We start from the raw sequence: 22746 nt of genomic DNA, 5'->3' as shown, positions 1-22746 counted from the left end.
TCTTATGGTAAAAAACGGTACCCACGCATTTGAACACAGGCAACGAGCATCTCCCTGTCCACAGATGTTAAAATGCATGTTTGCAGGTAGGCTACAAAAATAATAATAAAAAAATAAACCAGAGAGGTCATATGGCCTGTGAACATACGGAGGAAAAAAAAAAAAAAAAAAAAAAAAAAAAAAAAAAAAAGCTCCTTTCCGGTGTAAGATGCTTGCTGGGCTGAGGACATCCCAAGTTCATATGGTGCTCTACAAACAGTCGTGTCTGGGAGTTTGCCAAAACCTGACCACGGCAGTGGCACAGGGCATTCACTGTGCTTCGTCTTAAATACATATGTACATGAGTCACGTTCATCTCAAAAATGATAATTTAAAAGCAGTTTCTACAACATAAAAAACAGCAACAGCTTCCCTCCAAAGTGGTTACAACCTTTACTGCTCATTAAAAAAATTAGATTTTTATTTGTAAATGCTTAAAAAATGTGTTTTCTTTTGTGATCCCTCCCACTCCCCTCCCCACCCCTTGCCCCTTTTAAACTTCTTAGTAAGAAATAGTTTAACCAATATCAATTCCGTATGAAAAGCCATCCCTTCTGGATGCATTCCCATCAGGAGGAGGGTCATCTCCTGCTGATTTCCAGTCCTGCTGAGAACTTGCAAACTTTGGCCTCTTGAAACCTGGGGAGAGCAATCTCCACGTGTTTTTAAAATCAACCGCTATAAAAAAGGGAAAAAACACAGAGAAATATGGACACCGACATCAAATGAGACGTGGACAAAAGTATCGCTGCAGGGAGCTGCGCTAGATGGCAAAATCCTCGTGGTCCTGTGGGCTGAAGGCAGCTGCCCGGAGGATGTCCAAGGAGTTGACGAGGATCAGGGTGCCGGTGAGATGCTTCCAGCGCTTGGTGATGGGGTTCTTCATCTTGTCCAGCCCCGTGTGCAGCTCCTGAATCACGTCACGGTAGCTGTCGCCCATCTGGCTGCTCCAGGTGAGGAGGAAGTCGTACGCGGGCTTCCACATGGCCTGTGGGGCAGAGGGTAGGAGAAAGCAGAGCTGAATGTGAAATCCAAGCCTTTACCAGCCTGCCTCGGTGGCTGCCTTCATCACGTCTGTGATTGAACATCCAGCACACAAGTGGTGCCATCCCCAGCATGCCCTGATCACAGAACGAACATGTTCAGGGTGAAAACACCCCCAGGTTTCCCCCAGATCCTTCTCATTCCCCAAAATCACACCAGCAAAACATGCAGGGGGGTATAATGGCCACAGGCAAAAACATGCTTGGGAAAGGCACAAGAACCTCAGAGACTGAGGCCTGTCTGCTCTCACCTCACTGTCCACCACCCCGGTCTTGTCCCGGTGCGGGGCCTCGTAGGCATCCATCTGCTGCTTGGAGACCTTGGCGAGCTTCTCAGCCAGCTCCCTCCAGCGCTGGGCCACCTCCACGGCTGTGGTCAGCAGCACGAAGTCCTGGATCAGCCTGACCACCAGCCCCTGGCAGTCCATCTTCAGCAAGGCCTGCAGGACCACCACGAGGAAACAAGGAGACAGAGTCAGGGTGGGCCTGGAGAACCGCATGGGGAAGTCCCTCAAGAAGCCATCCCCAAATCCTCCCACCTCCTTTCTGGCTACAGCTGCTGAAATTAGGCCAACAGGCTCAACATTATGTTCAATGAGGCGTGTAGCTGGAGTTGGCCACCACGTCCTCAGCCTCATGTTCTGGGCCACTGCTCAAGGTCCTCAGGCACCACGTAAGGAGGTTAAAGCAACTCAGGGCTGAGAAAAACAGAGGCCTTTAGCCAAGATAATTCATCCAGTGTGCTCCATGCTGCTTGCACCCAGAGGAGCAGTGTTCCTTGGTGCAGACAGCACAGGTACCCAAAGACTGCCCCGAGCACCTGGTGGCCATGGGCCAGCCACAACATTTTGGGGCAAGACATGGAGATTTGCCTCAGGAGAGGGGCTGGGGTGAAACCCAGAGAAAAGGCAAGGCCAGAGCACTGCAGGACCTGACCACAAAGGTTGCGTTGCTTGGGACGTGCTTACTGTCTTCATGTGTCAGGTCCGAAACCTTTTCTCATCAGATACTACCCTACAAGTTGAGATTTTCTGCAGTTGGCTTTGAAGAGGTGGGGAGGAGAAACCGCTTCAGTCAGGGACACCCACAGCAGTAAACTTTCTAGGTACCAATAGCTTAGCCAGAAAGAAATGGACAGAGCAGGTCCAACTCCTATCTTCAGGTAACAAAATCCCATCAATATCTGTTCAAAACACAAAGCAAGTTGCAACTGTGAAAACCCATGATGTAGCTGAGGAAAGGAAGGATTTAAATGGTGATTATCAAGGACCAACAGAATCAGCATCCCCCGATGCGTGCCACAGCCAAATGTGGTAGAAGGGATGACAGCAGCCTCAGGAATAACCTGTGTCCCTAAATAAATCCTCCTTTCAACCTTTAGTGTCCATGGAAATGTGTTTAACATTATGCAACAAGCATCCTTTTTAAAAAATAAACAAGCAAGCAAACAAACAAAAAGAACATCAAAACAATGCAAACAAACCCCAGACAATGCCTTGGGGGACAGTTTACCACCCAGAAAGGTTTAATCATCCCTCTCCCTCCATGCTGCCTGCCCCAGCACAGACTGCAGCAGTGCCTTTGCAGGTTCATCACGCGCTACAACAAGGAGACACGTTTTCTAGCTGCTGCCTTTTCTTTTTGTTGAGTACCCTCTTTTTTTTCTTTGTTTTTGAGAGCTGGAGCTGCAGCGCCAGCAGAATCAGGATGGCAGCTCCAGGATGGCTGAAGACCAAGGGCACTGCTCAGCGTTTCAGCAGGGGATCTCACTAAGGGTGCAAACCACAGCTTGGGGATAAAGAGGACAACCCCCCACAAATGATGTAGAACGCCAGTAGGGCACACCTGCTCAAGTGTTCCCACTGGAAACATCACCAACCCCTCCACAGCAGCACAGCGAGGTTATTAGAGGAGTCATGGATCTCAGAGGTCCAAGCAGGGCCTTCACGCAAGCCCCAGCTGCTTTAGCTCTGAAGAAGAAGAGGGGTTAAATCCTCACATGTGTGGGTTTTCACAGGGACAGTAACAAACAGCTGGGGGAAGATGGTAACATCTGAAACCACTCCAGCAATTTGCAAAGCAAATATATGTTGATTCCCTTATCTGTTTCCAGCTTACACAAAGCAAAGCTGGGCTTGAATCTAATTACCGCTGTGGACCAGCATTTGCTTCTCCAGCAAAGTGCTTACACATTTCCTCTCCACAAAGTGCTAAGAGAAGTAATAAGCCCTCTTGTTAAGTAAGTAAAATACATTATAAAAGAGCTTTTTTTTTTTTTTTTTTAAATGGGCACAAGCATTTAGATCTCTCATCTCTGCCGCACTTCTAAGCACCTCTGCAGATTGCTCTAGTCCCAGCTCCCCAGCAGTGGTATCGTATCATGCAGCCAACGGATTCATGCCCCTTTCCGCTTGAAGAAGAGGATTCAGATGGTCCTAAAGAGGCACAGATTTAGGATTACGCTCTGGGGTCTTCTCTCAGAGACTGCCCATCTGCAGGTATGAACCATTAGAAATCAGATGAGACAGGCACCTTGTCCTCTGCGCTCCTCTGGTCACCTGCGGTGGAGCTTGCCGCTGCAGTTCTGCTGTAATCAGCTGGCCCTGGCCTGAGGGAGATGCATCCTGCTGATATTTCTCATCCATAATGTCCTTGGGAGAAACACACTCTGCTTCCCCATGGACATGGGAAAAGACAGTAATGGCAGGGGAGAAAAAGGCAGAAGACGTGTTTTTTTCTCACTCATCTTCCCCAGGAACAGAGAGGGTATTCCCAAGATTACCACAGAGCTGGCACCAAGGTGGTAAATCCTCCCTGAAGATGTCTTTGAAGCCTGCAGACCCCTGGAAGCCATCATCCCGCTTCCGAAGCAGGGCTGGGAACAGAAACTGGCCCGACCCATCGAAATTTGTGTTTACAGGCAGCCCGATCACCAGTGTCCAAAACAACGAGGTTCCTCGAAATGATGGAAGGAGAGGAGTGATGTGCTATGAAATGATACACTCGAAGCCACAGTTTTGAAAGAGGCAAAGTCGCTCCCCGCAGCTCAGCACATTAACTCGGAAACCTACTGATAACCACAGAAACGCCTTCTCCCTTCGCTGTGCCTCTGGAATTTCAGCTGGGAGGCTCGACCTGTAAATCACGAGCACTGGGGGAGCTGGGGAAAACACAGGGCAAGGAGGAGAGGCGAGGGCAGATGGAGGGCTGCAGCCAGACAAACATATTTATGACAGGCAGGCACGGGGCTCTGCTGCAAGCCCTCGCTGCCCAGCCAGGATTAGCAGGGTTTACAGCAGACTTAATCCTCCAGCAGGCGCTTTTGGGATTATGCTACCACTTCTTTCCATCCTCCTTCTCTCTCAGCCTGAACAGACCTCCCTGGACAGCTGGAGGGACACAGCTGGCTGCTGTCTCCCCATCCCGGTCTCCTCGGTACCCGGCGATGCTCCCTGCTGTGCCCTGACCTGGGCTGTGCTATTTTTTTCCACTGCTTTAAAGCTGCGCGGTGTCAGCGCTCGCCAAGGCGTTTATTAACCTCGGAGAGGCCCCGAGCCTGCTCCACCAGCCGAGCGCGCGGCGTAGCAAAGGAGATGGTTTGATATTCAAATTCCAGTTCAAAGCAGAGGAACCTATGCTTAAAATGCATCCAGGGGAGGCTGAATTTGCATCCCGGCTCTGAAATGCAGAATCCCATTTCCAATCCTCTAATCACGGCAAGCAGCATCTAAGCAAACAGGCAGCAGGGAGCCCCGAGGGGGTTTCAGCACAAAAGCTGAGGAAGGAGCTACGGAGTGGTGGCTCTCCTTGGCTGAAAATATGAGTGTGTTGCCTGCGTGCCCCTTTCTGCTCCCCCAATTTCACTTATTCTTATAGAGGAAAAGAAAAAAAAAAGTCAAACCAGCCCTGAAGACTGACTGCAGATGCACTGGGGACACCCATCACCTCACAGTCCCTCCTGCAGCTCACCCCGTGAGCACCCAGCCCTGCCCTCACCCACAAACTCTCAGCCCCCAGCACGCAGCTCCAGAGGAGCCATGGGGACTTGGGGTGTATTATTTCCTTCCCCCTCCTTGGCCAAACTGAGGGTAAAACCCTTTCTCCTTTGCCCCAGAAGTGGGAAGTATCACCGAGTTCACTCGTGCCTGCCAAGTGCAGTGCAAGCCCCAGAAGGAAGCGGTGATGGAAATGGAGTTTTTAAATTAGTTAATGATTTTTTAAACAGCATTTAAATTAGAAAGCACCCTGGAGGGTCCAAGTGTTATCACGCATTAATCACTGCCTGAAACGGCTGGAAGGTATCTGGCAGGGGAAGCGTAGATGTGGTTACAGCAAGCAGTAATATTTAGTGTCCCATTAACCACCGCGGGAACGTGCAACGGGGCCGGGATGGGGCCAACAGGGGATGCCTGGGGAGGGGGCACCAGCAGCGGGGCCACATCGTGTAGCCCCAGGCCAGGTCAGATTTTTGGCCTGAGGGAGCCAACTGTGCACTGGTGCCCCTCTAAATAACCCAAATAAGCCTGGCTTCAGGCATTGAACATCCCTTGCATTTAGTTACACCGTGGGTGCAACTGCAGGAGACTTTTTTTTGCAGGAGCAAAATTGCACAGGAGCAAGAACGGAGACAGCAGTGACCGGGCACAGGGCTCTGAAACTCTGAGGACCAGGAAGGCACTAACAACCCCCTGCCAAGCCCAGCAAATAAAAGTGGGTTGCCTTTTTCTGTCTGGAGAGCGAGGAACCTGCAGGAAGGTCACAGCCAGCACCTGTGCCTCTTCTCTCCTGTAACCTTGCTCTTGGTGAAAGCATTTTCCCTGCCAGCTATGTTTGAGGGAACACTTTTCTTTTGTTCTGCAAGCATCACCTGGGCCAGACACTGAACTAAAAAAGAAGTAATTAGAGCATCTTTTTCTTTTTTTTTATTGTCTGATGGAGGAAGGTAACTCTCTGGGGAAGGAGGAGCAGAGCACTGCAGCTGGGAGGCATGGGTAGTGTTTCTGCAGCTTTTTATTACTTGCTAGGGGTGCAGGGCAATATTTATAACTTCTGTGTATGAAATGCAGCTTTTGATGGCATCTTACAAGCTGTCCCTCCTCCTGTGCTGATTCTGTAGGAGAAGCCACATCCTACAGAAACATCCCCACCAATGTCACTACAGCACCAGGTAAGATCCCCTGAAGGCAGAAGGGACGTAGAAAAGAAAAAAAAAAAAAAAAGAAGAAAAGAGAAAGGCAGGAAGGTGGTTTTACCTCAGACCCACATGCTTGCAAGGACTACCAGCAGCCAGTAGATTGCTGCAGGACACAGCTGCGGTCACAGCAAATGCAGAGAATAAAATGGGGGGGGAAACATCTTTGTCCTGTGTTAATGTTCGAAGTAGTCTGGAGAAGAAAAAGCTCACAGGTTCTGCAGCTCTCCGTGAACATGCCTACTGGCATTTTTAGCAGACCAGTGCTTTTCCTCAAAAGAAGCATTTGTTGGGAAGGGTGGTAAAAGTGACAGTGTATCAAAAACCCAGAGAGAGGGAAATGCTGCATCTCCCCACAGGTTTAACTCCAGCTCCAAGGAGCAGGCAGAGCACTCACTGCATGGCAAGTCAGGTCAAGTTTCTCAAATGAAACCTGGCATGGCTCTCTGCGGCAGCCTGAGTGCATTTGATCACACCGTGGTATGTGACTTAACGTTTTCAAAACCACGCAAAGCCTTTTCCTGAAACCTGTGAATCTTCTGGGACTCCAAAGGGTTGGAAACGCGATGGAGTGAGCACCTGCCTGCTGGGCTGCTGCCACTGACCACAGGGATGCTTCTGGTGTGTGTGGGAAGCACGTCACCGTAAAGCTTTTCTGTGGAGAGGGGAGGGAACGCAGGTCTCTTCTCATCAGTAGCAGCCAGGTCTGGCAGCACAGGTGACTTGCTTGTCTCAAGGCCCAGAGACGTTTTTGGAGACAGAACCTGCTCCCTGCTGAGGCATGGCTTGGAAACAAGGCTTACCGAGGAGTACAACGAGCACCTGAAGCTGGAGCACAGCCCAAGCATCCCTGCTGCTCCAGGCAGGGAATGCTGTCTGTAGTGGGTGGTGAAGGGCACACCACAACCCTGATCCCACTGAGCACCCAGCCTGGCCCTGCACAGCCTTTCTGAGCAGCAGCAGGCACAAGCTCAGAGAATTTTGCAGATTTGGGGCTTTGATTCCTACAGGCTTTGTTAGTGAGATGATCTGAGGGTTGTCTGGTTTTGATGGGCAGCGAGGGAGGAAGGGAGAGGTAGGTTTCTCCTTCCGATGTGATGACTAACTTCTGAGCAACTCACTCACCCTCACTTACCTTCACACACTGCTGCTTCTGCTAGATTAAAAAAATAAATGCAGATTATTTATTAACTAGTCCTCATGACAGGGCTCTTCCATGCTTGGCTACTGGCGTATGGCTTTGCCAGGGCGATTTTGTGTACTCAACACTGAAGCCAGATAAGAGTGCTTACCACTTCTCTCTTCACAGTCCCTTTGAGATGAGACAATCAACTCTAACATGAAATGCCCCGATCAGTTTTTAATCCAACCAGTTCTCGCCGGCAGACGCCAGAAAGCAAGTCCATTTGTTGCAAATAAAATGAGATTGAAACGCAGCAAAACACATTACTGCTCAGTTGTCATCCCCCGAAACATCTATTTCATTTCTTTTGTTTTTTAAATCATGCTCGCTGTTATTTCTTTGCAAGCTAAGGAAGTCTGACAGCAGCAAGGGGCTTAGAAGAAGCACAGCCTTGCTTCAGGAACAGGGCTCAGCCTTTACCAACAGGCTCAGGCTCACAAAGATCTTGCACGGAATAGGAAACGGAGCCAATGTTCAGGATTAATCTCCACTCAGCCAAGGAAAATAAAACCAGCTCTGGGACTCTGCATGAGATGCATCCCTTTGGGAGCGGTATGTTTTCTGGCAGCTTATGGCCCTCCCCTTGAGTTAGTTGCTCTGTGAGCACCCAGAGAGCCTTGTATTTTTTCTCCTTCTCCCCAGTTAGGCCTGGCACAGCTTTTCCATGACCTGCAGACTGTCTGTGACCCTTGGAGACAAAGGGAATAGATGAAAGAAATGCTGACATGCTTGCCAGCCAGTAAAGCAAACAGCACAAAGCCCGAGGAAGTACTCAGCAAGAGGAGCACACATTTCACCCCATCAGCCACGGAGGTGAACGATGAAAGGTGCAAAGCCTCCTTTGGAGGAACCCCGGGGCCAGGCAGCAGCCTCGGCTGGCACCTCCACCCACCAGGGCTGACCTCCAGCCCTTCAGCCTTCAACTTGCCAAGCTCCTCTGGGGAGGGCAACGCTGCTTTTTAATATCCTCGCCCGAAATGAACGAGTGCAAAGAGAGCTCCAGCGATCAGTCTAATTGCCCTGTAACAGGCGTGAGTCACAGACTGTTGGAAACGATCTTCCCATTTTCCACAATGACACCAACACTCAGACAGAGCTTCTTATAAGGAGTTATTAATTGCGCTGTGCTGTTAGGCAGAGGAAGTACATCCACAACTCATCCGCCCTGCGCTCCCCAGAAAAAATTTCCATTAGTAATGAAGGGCTCCATGCTCGTCATGATGCCTTACACCTAATGCTCGATCCTCACATTTCCCCGTTCTTATTAAAGGGATGTTGGGATACGAAAGACTTCATTTAGTTGCAGCCCTCTTTACCCAGGTTGCCTGCTCATAATTTCATTTTGCATGCTGCATGTTCCTGCCCTACTGCCTGTCCACATCATTGCCGAGCAAAGCTTTTGCTATTTATTCCTTAATTAAATTGGCATTTTAAAACACATGATTCACTGTAACTCAGTTATCTGCTTCTCCAAGACAGACTGTTGAGACGTGAGAGCTGAAATCTCTTCTAGACACAAAGTCCTGCATTTTCTTTGGCCCACCTCCTACAGAACGCTAGAAGCTGTTATCATGAAGACGATTTCTCACAAGAGACTTTCTAACAGCATCCTAGAAATACTTGCAGATGGCACTTCCCCAAACTCCTGCAGAAGCTGTCAGGACAGAAGCAAGCCAGGCATTCTGGACGATTTGCAAACACAGCTGAACATAAAGCACCCCAATGCAGAAGTGCCCTTGGATTAGCTGTTACTCAAGGAGAGGAGAAGCAGACATAGCCAGACATTGTTATAGAGTAATTTTAGGTTGTTTCATAAACATAAAGTCGCAGCACCCATTCTCAGAGCAGCCATAAAACCCCTCTCTGGCATGCTTTGATGAATTTGATTCAATATAAACACACACAGCCTGAGAGGTGGTTTGCCTACCACGCACCATACAGGAAAACTGTTTGTTTCTTGTCTTTTTCCAGTTTTCCACACCCTCATCAGTGTTGCCATGAAAGCCAGGAGCTCATGCACGATCATCACTTTGCCAGCAGCTCTCGGGTAACTCTTTGAGAGGCACATCTTTTAGCCATCACCAAAGGCTATGCAGATACCCATCAGCAAGGCCCAGCACCACGAAAGCACTGGATCAAAATCACCTTGATTTTGAGGGCCTTCAGACTAGCCAGGTCCCAAAGCAAGCCTGTTTGCTTCCCTCACACTGTACGTACATGCAGTTTCTCACCCAGTGCTTCCCTCATGTACAGCCACGATCCCATTAGCCTGTCAATGCACGTTACCACATGCCTGAATTCCCATCCGGCTACGCCGAGCAGCCTGCGGAGGGCCTTTAAAATGCACTTCATTCTTCACAGACTGAATTAGGAAACCTGAGCTCCCACTCACCCTAACCACTCGGACTGCGCCACGGAGAATTAAGACGCCCTTGGCAACCCTTGGACTCACCGTCATCAGCTCCTTCTGGAAAGATTTCCTGTCCTTGTTCTCTGTGTTGTTGCAGTCTTCCTTCAGCTTCTCCAGCACGGAGGCCACACGCTCTGGCTCGCTGTCCAGCTCTGCTCGGCAGAAAAACGTGAGCGGCAAGTTCAAATACCCCAGTGCATCAGCAAAGGACCGCCAGCTGTTGAGGTTCTCCATGAGCAGAGTCCTCACGGAGGCGTAGATGTAGGTCAGGAATTTGCAGGGCCTCAGGATTTGCTCGAGCAACAGGCTGGTGGTGAGATCAGGCCCAGAGAAGTAACTGGGTTTGACCTTTCCAACCACCAGCACGTTTTTGGTGTGCACAAGGCCTATCTTGCCCTGGTAGTAGCCAATATACCACTCTTTTGTCCACAGCTGCCCCTTCAACCTGATCTTCTCCTCACTGAGGAGGCCTATGACATCTCCTTTCTTGTACTCCAGCAAATAGTGGTTCTTGCTTTGCCGCACCACTGTTTTCAGCAGTTTGCCATACTTCAAGCTCAGCACTGGCCGGTCCTGAAAAACTGGATACTTGGCAGTGGCAGCCAGAGGTGAAAGGATGATCTTTCCAACCTCATTCTTCTTAAGGAACCGCCTCTGCCCTGTCGGTTTGATGGCACTTTTAGGAGGTGGCTGGGGTGTCTGGACGCAGAACTGGGTCAAAATGGCATCCTTGTCGTCCTTGACCTGTATCCTTAGTGTGAAGTCTGAGAGCTCATTGGGGTCGTGGGAGGTGATGGGGAAGATGAGGCGGCTGACCTTGCCCAGCTTCATCTGGAAGCCTCGCACGATTTTGGCTTGCTCGCTAGCTTTCACCTCGTAGTTGGTCATGTTGGAGAACATGCAGAGTTTGAGGTCCTGAGGCCGGGACAGAGCAAACTGGTGCTTACCCCAGAGCTGCAGGGCAACCGGAGCCGGGCTGTGAGACTGCCTCGTGACCTCGTTCACTAGGAGAGTCTTGGGTGCACATTCATGCCCAAACACAGCCACAACTGTTTTAAAGGAAGGGTGAATATGTTTTGGGCCATAGACACCAACCGTGATCTTCTTGCTGATGTAATCCCAAACAGTGTAAGGGTAGAGGATGTTCTGCCCTTGAGCTACGGCCGCAATGTACATGCAAGGCTCTAGGTTCTCCAGCTGCACCTGTATCGTGTCCCCATATGCATAGCTCAGCTGCATGGGTGTGTATGGCCCCTCTTTCATGTCGCTCCGTAGGCACTGCAGTCCTACCAGACTCTTGCTCATGATGTCGTTCTTGACCTCTGCTGACACCTTCATCTCCAGAATAATAAATGTTTTCACCTCCATGTTGCTGAGTTTGATCTGCAGGACGGGGCTGATGGTGCTGCACTTGTCACTGTTCAGCTCCAGTGGTGGATCTAGCATAGCTTTCATGGAGATCTGTTGCGTTTCCCCAGGGCACACATGACCCTCTGGCACATGGATGCTGATGTTGGTGTCTGGAAGCTGAACAGCTCCACCAGAGCTGTCCAGTTTGCAGACAATATTGGTCTCCACAGGTTGTGTCTGACCCCAGCCAGGATTTTGGCCAAGCAAATCCAAGTCGTGGCAAGACCGGGCCAGCTTCCTGTGGTTCAACCACGCGGTTCTAAAATCTTCCCGGCTCTGGAATTGCTCAGGGGTGGGAGACTTCAAACCGTTGAAGAAACCTGACGATGCTGGAGTATCCGACTTCGCTTGAAGAACAGACAGTTCAGACAAACTGTAAGAGCGTTTACTTCTGAAGAAGGGATTGTCCCTTTTCACGGGCTGTTCCAGGTCCAGCCTGTTTGTGGATGGAAATTCATCAAAAATATTACCCATGCTGCTATTAGCGACCGAGCTAGAAACTGTTGAAGTAGGAGGCCCTGTGTCAAAGAGCAACAAGTCAACAGACATTTTAGAGTTGGGCTCTCTGTCTGAGCTGGTCAATGTTTGTAAATTCCCATTCAGAAACGGGTTTGTCTGGACTCCGTTCAAGAAAGGGTTGTTGTTGTTGGTTTTCAGAGAGTTTCTTTTCACGTCAGTCCATTCTCCAAGCAGATCTAACTCCTTGACACCCTCGTCAGGGCTCTCCAGTAGATTGTCTATCATCCCGCTGTCCGTCAAGGAAGAGTTGCGGTAGTTTACAGGCTGGACGTAGGAAGAAGGGATGTAACCCATTTCTGTAGTATTGTGAGCGTACCACCACTCACCTCCTGATGTGTCTAAGACGTAAAGATGGTCCCCCTTGGAGAACTTCAAAGTGGTAAAGTTAGTCGGACAGTAATCTTTGATTGCTATTACTTCCTTTGCATTTCCAAAGGATGTGGGATTGTCAACCAGCAAGGCACTAGGAGAAGGCACTGCAAAACGAAGAAAAACAAAGCTGTAAGCAATCCACAAGAGTCACAAAGTACTTAAAATAATTTCTTTCAGGTAAGCAATCTGCACTACTTTATGCAGTAAAGCCAAGGTAGTTTTATAGCATCTCAAACTTATGTTTGTGTTGTTTTTTTTCCCTCTAAAATTTTTAAACAAGACTTTTCCCTTTACTATTTCTGATAAATTCATGCTGCAGAAAAGAATGCCTTCCCCAGAGTAATGGGCATCAACACCGCTGGAAAGAGCAGCAGGAGTTGAGACAGGAAAAGCAGCAATTTGTTACCCTCCTGTGGGAGCAAGGCCTGGGCAGAGAAAGCAGGTCTCCCGGTGCAGTCAAGTGTCTTAGCAACAAGCCTCCCCCTTGATTCAGGACCAGTTTCAGTTGCTTCTAGAAGAGACAGCCTCTAAATTCACGGATGAATGATGCACAAAAAGGTGTGTTGGAGGGAGTTCCAAGGGAGTCAGAGCCCCTTCTTATCAGCTCTCTCTTTTGCCAAGCACGTCCAGATCTAAGCTCCTGAGGGTGCATGCTACAATAGCAGGCACCCCAATAAATTTTCACATTTAAAAGGACAGAAGTTAATTTCAAAAGGAGTTCTCAATGATGTGCCGCCTGGGAAGAATTTACATGATCCTTCACAGCCACTATTCTACAAATTTGGTCAGCAGTATCCCAATGTCTTTGGCCACCAGCTCTGTAGCAAACCCATTTTTCATTCTCCATGCAAATAGTTGGCAGCGCTGCTGAAGGTGAATGCCTCTTCTACAAACAGATTACATGGTAACTCAGGGCAATGTTCAGGGACTAGAAATGTTTTCACTCTTCCACAACCCCTCTGCTGCATGTGTGAAATATCTGATGTTTCAGGGTAAGAAGCAACCAAGGGTACCCACTAAGAGCACCTCATAGTCCTCTTTTTTCATGTCACACCACCCAAAAAATCAGCACCTCATTCCTCATACACAGCATTTACATTTCAAAGCTCCTCAGAAAAACAACTCCTTTTCCAAACAAAGTCATGTTATTCGAACCAGCAGAAACAAACACAGTATTGACCTCCCACGGCACTGGCACTGACCAAGCAGCATCTCCAATCTCCCTTTCAGCAATGTTGAGCAGCAGGTCCGGCTGCAAGTTGTTTTGCTAGTATTATCTGATCCCAATTGCAAACAAAACAGTTCAATTAACACTACGCATGTTCACACTGTCACTGTATTTATTGGTTTTGGTCTCACATTTAGGACATACTTCTGCTAAGAATCACAAGAAATAAGCTGGAGATAATGTTATATCAGTATTCAAATGTCCATTATCTCGTGAGACAGACCCAAAAAAAACAATACCATGAGGGAGAGAGGGAAAAGAGATGGATTTTCTCAAATACAGAGCAGCAAGCGAACTGGGAAACCATCTGCTACAATAGGCTTGAGAGCTCTCTGGGGGGAAAAGGGGGATTTAAGGAAGACAGGAAGCCCCTAAAATCCCAGAGACAAAGCGACAGCAGAACAGACTGCTCATCCCTCCGGGCACTACCTGCAGGCAAGCAGCACTTCTTGGACAAAAACTACGAGAAAAGGGAAAACACAGAATGTCAGAATGCCTGACAGCCTTACATAAAACATGGAAATCAAAAAAATAGGCTCAGTACAGACATGGCACAATTCACAATACCACTATTGAAATACATAGCAACTGAGGAGCAAAGAACAGCATTTAGCTATAAGGACTTTAGGATTCAGATATTGGAAAAAGAAGAGTTTGTACTAACTAAATTAATTCATCATTAACTCACTTCCCCCGCCCAACCTCCGCCAGCAGGTAAGGCAAGTTGTGAGGACATTTATTCAGTGTTAAACTATATATAAACTGCACTGAAACTATTTTGCCACCCTGGCAGGAAGCGGCTGTTAATTTAGCTCTGCAGCCCAAGCTGTTTGCTGGAGAGAAGCATGGTGCAGGGCTACCTGCAGCTGCTCCCCAGGGATGCTCCTGGTCCTGTGGCCAGCCCACACGGTGCCACTGGTAAAAGCAATGTTTTTCTAGAAAGCAGCATCTCTCCTTGGTGCTTTGAAGAGGCACCTTGGCTTGGGCCACTTAATCTTGCCAGGACCATGTTGTTTGAAGTGCTGATGCAAAGCCAAGCCCCAGGACACGGTTTCACTTCTGCTGAAACCACCCGCATCCGCAGAGCTGCCGGGAACACGCTTCCAAACGCTTCTTCAACTGCGGCCTTGAACGCCATGAGGCCTCCCCTCAGCCTGCTCTGCTCTGGGCTGGACAAACCAAGGGAACTCAGCCACCCCTCATATGTCTTGCCCTCTAGACCCTTCTCCATCTTTGTATCCCTGCTTTGGACACTCTCCAATAGTTTTATGTCTTTTTTATGCTGCAATGCCCCAAACTGCACACAGCGCTCACGGGGAGGCCGCACCAGTGCAGAGCGGAGCGGGACAATCACTTCCCTCATGAGAATGAGTAATGAGTAATAGGATGTGAGTAATTCCTATTTTCATATTAAAAACAAACTAATGCAAGAGCATTTGATGTTCTGCTCTCTTCTTGCCCCTTGTGCAAAAACAATCACTTTCGTGCATGTCTATTTTTAAAGACCCTCAGCACGTACTTACTTCTACCTCCACCTGGAGTTACTTCTTGGGATCCATCTAATTTCTCATCTGAATGCAACTATTAGGCTAGGTAAAGTAAATAAAGTTAAAAAAAAATGACAAAAGGAAACAAAAGGATTACACAAACAACCTGTTCTGGGGAAGGGAAAACAACCCTTGTTGTTTTTTGCAATTGCCTTGTCACTGGCTTTGTCTGGCGAAGCCATTTCTTCTCCTGCATGTGACAAGGTGGCCCCAGGTCAATACATGCCCCGTCCCGGGGGGCTGTGACCCCTGCTGGCCCACTGGGCCCCCGCACCTTTGACGTCGCACAGGCTGCTTTCTGAGAAGCCATCGCTGAGGTCAATGAGCGTCCCCTCCGACTTGCAGCGTGGCAGGGCGCTGGAGTTGGCTGCCCGGATCCTCTGCGCCGCCATCTCGAGCCCGCCGAGACGCCCAGGGCTGGGGGCTGCTAGGTGGTCATGGCCTCTCTGCAGACCCCGCTGTCACCACAGCGCCCTGGGGAAGCAGCCTGCAGACAAAAACAAAGCCCAGCACGTTAGCAAAGCCTCCACCTCTCGGCACGACACCCACACGGCGCACCTTGCAAGACACGAGCTTAACACGTGCCACAGCTTCAGCCTCAGGCTGACTCAGGGCAGCTGCATCCTCCCTTTCCCATTTGCTTATCAAAAAAGCACTCCGGGGAAAAAGCCATCCTCTCTCCGCACCTGCATGCCAACCCTACAGTGCTGATTCAGGAGAACTTCCTCATATCAGAGAATCACAGAAGGATTTGATGAAGGTTGGAAGGGACCTCTGGAGGACACATGGTCCAACCCCCCTGCTGAAGCAGCCTGCCCAGGACCATGTCCAGAGTCATATTGTCATATGCTTTAAGTCTCTGCTTTAAGAAGCTGCTCCCAAGGTGCCAGACAGATCTCACAGGCATTGCACAGTCTGTGCACAGCCCTTCTCCCAGCCCTCCCCAATGGGATTGTCCAGAGACACAACCAGGCTGGGACAGCACCCACAAATGCAGACTTCTTCCTCTGCCACAAAGCCTGTTCTCCTCCACCACCTGGCTTCACACTGCTCTCCTCTTCCCTGATCTCTTACCCTTTCCCCATTTCACACACATCTATCGGACCCAAAGTGTAAATGGATTTCAGGGTGCTGAGAGCAAGTACAGAAAGCATCTTGTCCTGCAAACAGCACAATGCTGCCCCAGGAGACTCCCTTACAAAGTCACCAAGCAACAAGACAATGACAAAAAGGCTGTGGCTGAGGTCTCAGGCAGTTTCTTTGAAAACTGTGCTCTCCAGCAGGGCAGTGCAGGGCAACACCAGCTGCCAAGCCATCACATGCAGCTCTGGGGCCATGCCCACGCCGCTGGCATCGCAGCTGGCCACGCGGAGGAGGTAATGGGGTGGCATTTCTACCCTCCCGCATGACTTGCTCAAGCCTGTGGAGCTGGTGGCTTATTAGAGTCACTCTCCTAAGTCACCTCAAAACCACATCCCCGTGTGCTGGCTCTGGTATCCCACAGATGCTAGCGGATCCCGAGCAGCAGAGGACGAGGCTAAGCTTTCCTCTCCGGTGGCTTCTTGCAGAGTTTCCCGGCTGGTAAGTGGGTACTTGCCAGAGATGTTTACTGCCATGGGATTTGGGGATTAACCCACGTGGCAGGAAGCTCCAGCAGCCACTTTTTTTTTCTTTCCAGAAACACTTGCAAAAATACTCTACAGGGTTAAACAGTGTGGAAGAACAGACACATGGCTGCACTAGAGCCAAGGGAAAAATTAACCCATTTCCTGCTGCCTGCAGAACACGCCGGCCCTCTGACCACAAACACGGTGGCTGATGCAAGCACTGGCAATCCCTCTGCTGGTGTCACCAGGGCTGCTCTGGAGCTTGGAGGGTGGCCAGGAAGGCCAGGAGCTACAGAGCACCACCAGCTCTGAACAGAAAGCCCTCCGCAATCAAAAGCTCTAACCAAATCCAAATTCCCTTCCTCGAGCTCAGCAACCCAAAGGGCTTTTAATCCCCTCCTAACATTGTTCTCCCTTCCTCCCCGCCCCATACAAGTTTTTTCCCTTGCTTGCAAACCAGATCAAGCAGAAAGTAACTCCCAAACCCAAATTCCTCAGACGGTAGAGCTCTGCTGGGAATATGGAGATAAAGGAAACACGAAGGCAAGCAACTGCCGGGGCTGCAGCTGGCTGCTATTACACCAGTGGGCAGGGTGAGGAGAAGCAAGCCCGGAAGGACTCGGTGCCCTTTTCTGGAATGCAGAAAGAGGAAATTTGCATCCCAGGCGGGAGAGTCTGAGCAGGAGATACTCCAGCCTGCTCGAGACACTTCAGAAGCCATCCCGGGGCTGGTATGCCAGGAATGCAGTTGGGGTAAGGATGCAGGAGGCTCCAGACTGAAAGGAAAGGGAGAACATTTCTGCAAACACTTTTCTCTTGGAGAAGAGTTGTTTTGGGTCCTGCTGGAGCACTCTGGAGGGAGAGGGGTTTGCACACCCTGGGTTCTGCCCCTGCAAACCCCACAGAAACTTGGTAGGGTCTTGTAGGGGTTCTGCTGCTGGGCTGCAGGGTTAAAGCCCTCTGGCTCCACACAGGCACAAGCTCCAGCTCTAGATGTGCAGCATCATCGTCACAGAAACACCTAAAGTGGCGAATTTTCCCCAATTTTAGCAATTCTCGCACACAATCCTCTTAAAAGCAAACGAAGAAGAGCCAGACTAAACAAACACTTTGACAGCCCAAAGGTTGTCCCTGCGTGGGGAGCACTGCACGAAGGCTTCTTGAGCAAGAAAGAAACCAGTCATAGATAAGTGGCTTTCCTGAGAATTAAAGTGTGAGCCATGAATATGTTTTTAAATACCTGCTTGGTTGTCCAGTGCCAAATATTTTCAATATCACCCACGAACCTCGCAGTGCCTGGAATGTACAGGGAGGGATGCTCCCCCTCCCCGTCTTCCCATAACCACTACATGGGAAGCTTTATGCTAAAGGGCTGTGCCAGATGTGATTGTGCGGAGAAACAGCTGGGAAAATAAGTCCTACATGCATTCCAAGTCTCGCAAGACAGCAAGAATGTACATTAAAAATGACTGATTATGAAAAGCCATTTCCTCTCCCTAATGCAGGATCTTGCTCTGGATGTAGCAACGCACAGAAGGATGTGGGTGCACCCACCCCACTGCAATTTTTAGGGATTTTTTTAATGTTTTGGAGCTGACAGCTCCCTGGAGAGGAACAGGGCTGATTCTGAATGCAGAGCCAGGACATAACAAATCAGCAGGAATAAGCCTGCTCCTTCAAACCTGGACTAGGTGAGAATAAAAGGGGACAGGCGGGTGCTGGGTTGCTGTGGCAGGAATTGTTTGGAAGTCACTTCTATGGCCGTGGCTGAGACACAATGGGCTGCAAACTCCTCTGAAAGCACTTTAAATACAGAATAGGACAAAAAAAACACAACACAGGTCCATCTGTTGTCCCACAGCAATAAACAGCATCCTTAATGAGTGGAGGAAAGGAAACGGGGGGCGAGTTAGTGAAGACCTTTTCCCCCTGTGAACGTCCCTGTCTGGCAGCACGCGGGGATGAGGCGAGGAGCCCACTGCGACCACTTCGCCCTGTGCAAGCGAGGAAGATGATGGTACCTCAACACACACCCAGCTCCAAAGCACCTTCATCCCCTTTTAGTGCCAGTTTGCTCCTCCCAGAAGGGAAAGGCAAAAAATCCAATGCCAACCACCAGCACGAAAACGAGCTTGCTTTCCCCGTGCACAGCTCCTTGTGCTGACATCCCACGGGGTGACAGCAGCTGCTGCCTCCTCCCCACCCTGCCCGCTGGATTTCTGCGCCCGGGGGACATCACGAGCCTCTGGACTCACATCCTGTGACTCACCCCTCCGAGAATCAACACGGCGACTGGCGACGGCGACTCGCCGAGCAGACTCAGCTTTTCATCGGCCGGGGCTACAAATAAGTTTTGTCTGGTGGGGACAACACCCAGGCGGGGCAGGCAAACACCAGACCCTCACCACGCTCCTCTCCTCGCGGTTTCTCGGGGCTAATTACCTCCACGTGCTGTCCCTGGCCAGCAGGATCTCCCGGGTCTTGAATCAGAGCCATTTGGGGAATGCCTGCTCCCTGACCTCCCCTCTGTGGGACGTGGGGGCTCTGGTGGTGAGCGGGATGAGGAGCAGCATCGAGCCCCCGGTGGCAGCAGGGGACCAGGACCCAGGACGGGGAGACGCCGCTCCCTGCAGCGGATGCTGCTCCTCGTCGGGAGGGGTGGCTTAGCCCGGAAACCAAGCCCCAGCCCAGCCTGCTCCTGCTCCTCTGTGCTCTCCTCTCTGCTTTTTATCCACCCCACAGACCCCGGTGCCCGGCCTGATGGTGGCATGAGGGGACGGCAGCAGCGAGCCCCATCCTCCCCCCCCATTATAGCCCCTTTGGTCACACCAAGCCGATACCGGGGGGGATTAAAGTCCACGTCCACCTCTGGCTGCACACCGCGGTTATTTCTGCCATCAGCTGAGCCTCCCCGGCTCGGCACCTCTGTTTAAGCCTTATTCTCATGCTGGATTGACAAAGAGGCCCGTATCTTATCTAGGGAATTTAATCACCTCTGAACTATGAAGCAAAGGCGTAGCACAGGCATCCCAGCCAGGCTAAACTGGATTAGTGCAGAAAAGCAATTTCGGGAAAAATCCTCATCGGCGGTCTAATCCCCACGTCTGCGGGCAGAGAAACACAATAACAGCTCGGCAGCACACAGAAGCCAAATCCTTGAGGGCAGGTAGCAGGATTTGCTCCCTGCCCAGGGGTGGCTTCCTGGGAGCATCCCCAGGCATGGGACAAAACGCACAAACCTGCTGAGAATTTTTGCTGATAAGAGGGAGGGCTCGCGGGGCTGCCCGGTACCAAGCACAGGGCTGCAGATGGAGCCAGGACCTTCCACGGGCAGCCAAACGAAGGGCAGCAGGCTGCCAAAGGGTGGTGGGGAGGATGCTGCACAAACTGCTGTGCTCGCAGGCCTGTTCTCCCCGGGTAATAATAAAAAGCCCATCAAATCCTTCAGGAGAAAAAGTTTGGGGAACCTTCCCCCTCTGGCTGCACAGACCCCCAGAGAAGAAAGAGCTCGTAATCCACCGCTCATCGTCCTCCTCCAGCTTCCCACACCAAAGCCAAGACCAACCCCAGTCACTTGCTGCTAATTATTTTTCCATTTACCTTTTATTTACCAAAGTCAAGATCCCCCCAGCTCTCCTAAAAAAAACCAACAAATACAACAGAAGCGGTTCTGGAAGTTTTAAAACGCAGTCAGCATTATTTAAAGGCAAGTGAATTTAACTCTTTGTAGCCAGAAATTAATTTTCCGTAGCTACCCTTGGAGCACGTTCATCTTAGGCAATAAATTCACCGAAAATGTTACTTCTGTCACTGCTACTGTAAGTACAGTGGACCTCCCCCTGGTGCCACCACCACGGCAGCAGGGTCTGGCAGCCAGCACGCTGCAGTGAATCCCGGCTTCTTGTGTGCTGCTGACCTTGGGCAGGAGTCCTGTGGGCAAAGCATCTCGCCCCCTGCCCGCCTGGCCTCTTCTGTAAGGCATTTCGAGCCCTGCTGGTAAGGAAGAGCTGCCTGCTGTTATTTTTTTCTCTAGAAGCCTGGCCCAAGCATCTCGGGCCACATACCCTGGTGATTCCCAAGTTTGTCACCTTTCTGTTACCTCCTCCTTCTGCTTTACCACTTGTGTTTGCACAGCCAATGCTTTCATCTTTCAAAAAAAAACACACAAAAACAAAAAACCCAACCAAAGATAAAACGCTCCTTAAGACAACACAAAACACAAGCTCTTTGTACCAGAAAGAACATGTTTGTCTGAACTCACGTACGCCCCGGAACAACTCCTGGGAGACGTGAGAGAAGGAAACGAGTTATTTCAGCAAACGAGAAGGGACTTGCAGGAACACGGGGACCTCCAGTCCCTCCCACGGTGCCCTCATCTCCCATGGGTTTGCTTCAGGTCCCACCCCGGGAGGCTGCGTGCAACACGGCACAAACCCTGCCCAGCCCCAGCGAGGAGGCTGCGGATCTTCTCTGATGTTCAGGTCCAGAAATAAGAAACTGGAACATTTGGAAAGAAAAAAATATATATATATAGTTATCTGTGCCCACCCTGCTGATTGTGCCGATCCCACTTTGTGTGCCGAGCAGCAGGGGCTCGATGCTGGCAGCCGGCAGCAGTGCTGGCCAGGGAGCACAGCCCGTGCCAAGCGCTCTGGAAAAATCCAGCCTGCAAGGACGGGGCGGCAGGGAGCCAGGGGAACGGCAGGACGATGCTGCACACCCTCGTCTTCCTCCTCTCCTGAGGATGCTGGCATGCCGAGCGCCACAAGCTGCTCCCATTTAGGGCTCCTGCCGAGCACGGTGCTCTTTGCCAGCCCCAGCACGCAAAGGATGGGAATTTGGCACGTGCAAGCAATTTGACTCACAGCTCTCGGGGGCACGGGGGGCACTGCAGGGGAAAAAAAATGTGATTATTGCTGAGGACGTGTTCCCGGTGTCTGCTGGCACCTAGAGAGAGGGAACCCGCTGCAGCCTCCCTAATGGGTGCGTTACCCTTTGCAAGCGAGGCAAGGAAGGACAGGAAAAGCTTCCTTTTATAGCAATGACTTTGGAGCACGAGTCTCATTGAAAGTCAGTGCTGGAGACGGAGATGCAAGCGGCTAAATACAGATCAGGTGTCTTTGGGGTAAGAGAGCTTTCCCCGCAGCGCCTGCCAAGCTCGGTCCCCAGCCCTACAGCTCCCCACTGCCTTCGCCATCCGTTCCCCGTGCAACCAGCCACCGAGCCAGGAGAAACCACTGCCCCAGCAACGCTCACCTCCACTGCAGAATTCAGTGAGGGGACCGAGATGCCACCAAAGCCAGGTCAGGACGGCTGGGAGCCGACAGCAAACCCACCGAAAGGGCTTGCGAAACGCATCGTGCCACCGAGCGCTCCCGGCTTCCAGCCCCGACCCTGCAAATGCAAAGCACAAAGTCCAGCTCAGAGGGTGCTCGGCTTGGAGAGCGGCCCCCAGGCAGCCTTGGGATGGTTTTTTCTGCCTAAATATCAGGCAGCAGCTCTGTGCTGGGCCCCTGGCACAGGCTGCCCAGAGCCTGGGGGGGCTCCTCCTTGGGGAGCAGGGAGGTTCTTCCAACCAAGTCCTCACGGGGACCATGGAGAGCACGAAAATCCCAAATCACACCCAGCGCAGAGCTCCCAGGGGTTAAACAGAGAAGCCACAAACCCCCGTACAAAACCCCCAAAGGGAACGGGAGCCCAGGACGGTGCCTGTGAACGTGCAGAGCCGAGCAGCAAGGCAACGAAGCAGAGGCAGCTCCGGGAATCGCTGCTGCGAGGCACCAATTAGTAGCTTCAGCACGAAGCCACCCTCCCTATTTGCGCCCGGAGGACGTTTGCTGGGGCAGAGGAGGGCGAGGAGCCAGCACTTCAGGAGCACACCGGGCGCTGCCTCTTCGTAAGCACCCGGGCAACTTTCCCTGCCCTCTGCATCAGCTTCGTTACCTGCTTTCAGCTCGGCAGCACGGCAATTTGGGGCACGGTGTCCCTGCTTTGGAACGAAGAGATGGGTTTTGCTCGGTGCTGTTAGCAGCCAGCGGCTTTTGCAGGGGTTGGGAACAGCAGCTGCTCTTCCTCCCAGCCCTCGCAAGCCCCTCCAAGGTCTTTGCAAGCCCCTCCGAGGTCTTTGCAAGCCCCTCCAAAGGTCTTTGCAAGTCCAAGAGCTCTGCCGGCAGCTGCAGCTCCTGAGGTTTGCTCAG

General features: G+C 51.0%; 1 protein-coding gene across 3 annotated transcripts in view; it reads right to left on the bottom strand.

The window, feature by feature from the left end:
• Positions 1 to 536: 536 nt before the first annotated feature.
• SH3BP4 (SH3 domain binding protein 4) overlaps positions 537 to 22746 on the bottom strand; it is a 35467-nt gene continuing 13257 nt past the window's right edge. Inside the window, exons 1-5 of one of the 3 annotated variants that reach the window (XM_084289624.1) lie at positions 18992 to 19057; positions 15217 to 15429; positions 9909 to 12271; positions 1334 to 1522; positions 537 to 1027 (exon numbers count right to left, since the gene is read on the bottom strand). In XM_084289624.1, coding sequence (XP_084145750.1) covers positions 803 to 1027; positions 1334 to 1522; positions 9909 to 12271; positions 15217 to 15334 — 2895 coding nt within the window. In that variant the 5' untranslated portion in view covers positions 15335 to 15429; positions 18992 to 19057 and the 3' untranslated portion in view covers positions 537 to 802. Of the gene's footprint in view, positions 1028 to 1333; positions 1523 to 9908; positions 12272 to 15216; positions 15430 to 18818; positions 18907 to 18991; positions 19058 to 22746 lie in introns of those variants that run through there. The other 2 variants (XM_084289625.1, XM_084289623.1) reach the window with 2 other exon arrangements.

Source organism: Netta rufina (genome assembly GCF_964035555.1).
Source record: "Netta rufina genome assembly, chromosome: 6".
Classification (NCBI taxonomy): Eukaryota; Metazoa; Chordata; class Aves; order Anseriformes; family Anatidae; genus Netta; species Netta rufina.
Note: the sequence above shows the minus strand (reverse complement) of the source record. Positions and strands in the feature narration are given on the sequence as shown.